General features: G+C 28.3%; 1 protein-coding gene across 1 annotated transcript; it reads right to left on the bottom strand.

Annotated features, from left to right (window-relative positions):
- Nucleotides 1-511: 511 nt before the first annotated feature.
- Nucleotides 512-3,235, bottom strand: LOC100795858 (caffeoyl-CoA O-methyltransferase 5). Its single transcript, XM_014763844.3, has 5 exons — nt 3,034-3,235; nt 2,854-2,933; nt 2,568-2,712; nt 1,060-1,191; nt 512-950 (listed from the first exon to the last, which is right to left on the bottom strand). Exons 1-5 carry the CDS (start codon nt 3,130-3,132, stop codon nt 657-659), a joined length of 750 nt encoding a protein of 249 aa, XP_014619330.1. The 5' UTR covers nt 3,133-3,235; the 3' UTR covers nt 512-656.
- Between the last annotated feature and the right edge of the window lie 618 nt (nt 3,236-3,853).

The following is a 3,853-nucleotide window of genomic DNA, read 5'->3' on the forward strand; positions in this document are numbered from 1 at the left end:
CGTTACATGTGAGATTGTTGTGATTTGAGAATTTTTTTTTATCCATTTGTGACTTATGAGATTGGCTCAACCCTCCAACTCTCTAATATAAAAATAAAATTAAAAAAAGACGTGAAAAGCACTCTTGCATTTTTTTAACCAATAACTACTAGGATTTTTGGTCTTCTATAGTAGAACATTAAGGTATTTTAAAAAAAATTGATCTCTTATGTTAATTATGAGATTAATCATTAATACATAGTTTTTTTTTATATTTAAACTTTTTCATTCATCTGAAACATATATTGTAGGTGATCACACTTGTATTTAACAATATATTATAATAATGTATTCTATATAGTGTTTAGCTAAATATAATTTACGATAACACTTTTATTCAACATATTTATAATTTAGCTGATTATTACTTACACATTCCATATATATCCCACACATACATACACGATTTTGATTCAAAACATGTGTTTGTTTTAAGGAAGACAAACATTATGAATGTAATTACGTAGAGGACTAAAATTCAATGGTAGAGTAACTAATATTCAAATCCTTCCAAGCAGACACGCAATATGTTATTTATGGAATAGGTAAAATAGTAGAAAATTGTGTTTTTTCCATGTGCAGCAGGTAAAAGGGGAGTGAATTAAAGAGCAGAGTGATCAGATGATGCGGCGGCACAGGGTAATCCCATCACCAACGGGAAGCTGGCAAATCTCGACCCTTGAATCAAGTGCAAGAGCTTTGTTGAGCTCCATCACAAAATCGCGATAATACTTAACATAATCCATGAGAGGCGCATCGGGTGGGGCCACCACAGACCCATTCCATAGGGTGTTGTCGTAGCCGACCAGTCCCCCAACCTTCACAAGCTCAATCACCCTCTTGTGGTAGTTCAAGTAGTTGTCCTTATCAGCATCCACATAGATGAAATCGAACGCTCCCTTATTCTTTTCCTGCGCATGCAATGCGTACAATATTAATTTTATTTCAAGCTAACATAAATATACATAATTTCGTACTAAAAAAAGTTAATAATAAAATGGGATGATTAATTGAACGCACGTCTTTGATGAGTTGATCAAGAAGAGGAAGAGCAGGTCCTTCTCTGAAGTCAATCTTGTGAGCCACTCCGGCCTTTTGAATCACAGGCAACCCCAGTTCATAATATTCCCGGTTAACATCCATAGCTAAGATCTAATTTCTACAAAAGTTCATTTATTAGCCATATATACACTCATGTTGGTTATATTATAGTATATATAATATACATATATCGATTTTCTGCTTATGCATTATGTGCCTGAGTAATGGCAGCAGGAATTTTAACTTTATCAAAACAATACTTGTATATTATGGGTATATTAGATTAAGATTTTAAAAGAATATTTTAGTATAAAAAGTTCTTGTGGATTTTAAAGATTATGTTAAAATATTATTATGACTTATCAAATTTTTTTTTAAGATTTTTATAATAATTTAAACTTTAATAAATTTATATCATAAGGATTGAAAATATTTTATAGATTTATAAAATTTAAAAAGATTATGTGAATTTTTAAAAATACATTCAAAATTATAAGACTTAATGAAAAAATAACAAAAAATAATGAGATTTACATTAAAAAAATAAAATCAAAATAGTTTTTTAAATCTTTTAATAGTTATATCGATTCTAACTTTGTATCCATCTATATTAACTTTTCTTGCAATAACATTTTATCATTCTTACTTTTAGATTTGAATAATAAATTTAAAATTATACGTTGATTTTTTTATTTTTTTAATTATTACAATTATTTCATGATAAATTTAATGACATGTTTAAATAAAATGTAATAATAAACATATATTAGAAGGAATTAGTGAGGATAAAAAATCAGTAGAAGAATTACTGAATTATGTAGATGACGAAATTAAGGGTGATAATCATAAAAACATTACACCCAACATGTTACAAGCATAGTTAGTATAAGAAAAATATAATTTTTCTTAGCACATAAGACATTAATTTAATTTAGAAAACAAAGGAAAAAGTGAGGGAGGAATATATTTGACATTTTTTATTCCAAAATAATAGGAGAAATTTATATGACATTTGCATCTTGAGTAAGATTGTCGGAAGAAATCCATCAAAATTCTTATTAAAAAAAATAATCCATCAAAATTTATATATTTTTTAGTATCAAAAGATTTTTTTTTTTATAAAAATCATAATTGAATCCTTTGAAATTTTGTTGTCTTTCTTCAAAAATCTTAAAAATCTTTATTTAAATATCATAATACTTATTTGTATTATTTTAAAAATTTGATTGAATAAGATAACATTTTTCTTTAAAAAAAATTATGTTAAAATCTAAGTCTAATACATCCCATATATATATATATATATATATATATATATATATATATATATATATATTTGTGAGGGTAATATTTGTATTATAGATTGGTTTTATTATTTATTTTAAATCATGAAAAGAATTGTAATTATACATTTAAAAACTTAAAAATCTTGTTGATGCAAAGGTTATATATGAATTGCTTATTAAGCAAATTAGTAATTAAGGGACCTTTCCGTCAGAAGGGAGGGCGAGGGCAGTGGAAAGCAAGGAGTAACCAGTGAAGACGCCTATTTCCATGGTGTTCTTGGCATTGATAAGCTTAAGTAGCATGCCTAGAAGTTGTCCTTCGTCAGGTGGTGTAGCCATCAGGTTCCTGTTTAATTTACATCATCACATAGTATGTGATAATTAATATTGTTTTCATAAAAAATAATTAAGCCAATGTTATGCATTTACTCAGTGAGAAAACATCAATTAATTAATTATTGGTACACATAATCGTGATCTTACATACCAAGGGTGTTTTTCCGTCAACTCTCTTAGCTCCTTCAAGCTCTCATGCTCTCTTGGGTACACACTGGTTTCAAGTATATACTGCACCACCAATACGTGTATTAATTATAGTGAAGTGAAAAAATAAAATAAAATTGTTTAGTTTGATAAATAAAATGAAAATATTGGTAATTGAACGAACCTGATAGAGTGCATCGCTCTGAAGGAGACTTTTGTGAGCGAGTTCTTTGTGGCCAGCAATTTGGTTTGGTTGTTGCTCTAATTCCTTAATCAGAGTCATCTCTGTCTTTGGAATTCTCTGAATATTTGCTATGTAAACAAAGGCCCAAAACGCCTATTTATAGATATTAGCGCAAGTATTCTGTATGTAATTCTTTCATTTTGATCTGATGAAATAATGAATGTCAACGGTAGTTAAGGGGTCGGTAGGCTGAAGCTTCCATTTGGAATTTTGCAGGCTTCTTTATATATAATATTTGAAAGATTCTTTAATTTATACAGTAAACTTTCTTGTTGGAAAATCCTTTAACACCTCACTCTAATTATTACTAAATGTCCCATTATCTGAGTGAACTGGTCATTAATTATAATTATTGTTAAAAAAATTCAATATAACACGAGTTAGTTGCAATGAAAATTGATAATGATCCACATGACAACATAACATATAATTGTCTTAAGTATAAATGTATTTGAAAATCTTAAATTTTCCCTGCTACAAACATAGAGCGTTTTTTACCTTTTTAATTATTCAGTAATATTCTTTCTTTCTTTTTCTGGTACCCTTTTGTCCCTTGGCTATCCAGAATTGTACAATGCGATCCTTTAGCCAAATAATTTATTACAAAAACCTAAGCCATCATCTCCACGAGTAAGGCACGACCTCTGGACAACTCTGCCTCCCATACGCGTCATTATTTGGAAATATTAAATATAAATGAAATATCAAAAACATGAATTATAGAGTATATAAGAAAAAATGATTTGATCAATGTATGGCT

This window comes from Glycine max, chromosome 11 (genome assembly GCF_000004515.6).
Source record: "Glycine max cultivar Williams 82 chromosome 11, Glycine_max_v4.0, whole genome shotgun sequence".
Classification (NCBI taxonomy): Eukaryota; Viridiplantae; Streptophyta; class Magnoliopsida; order Fabales; family Fabaceae; genus Glycine; species Glycine max.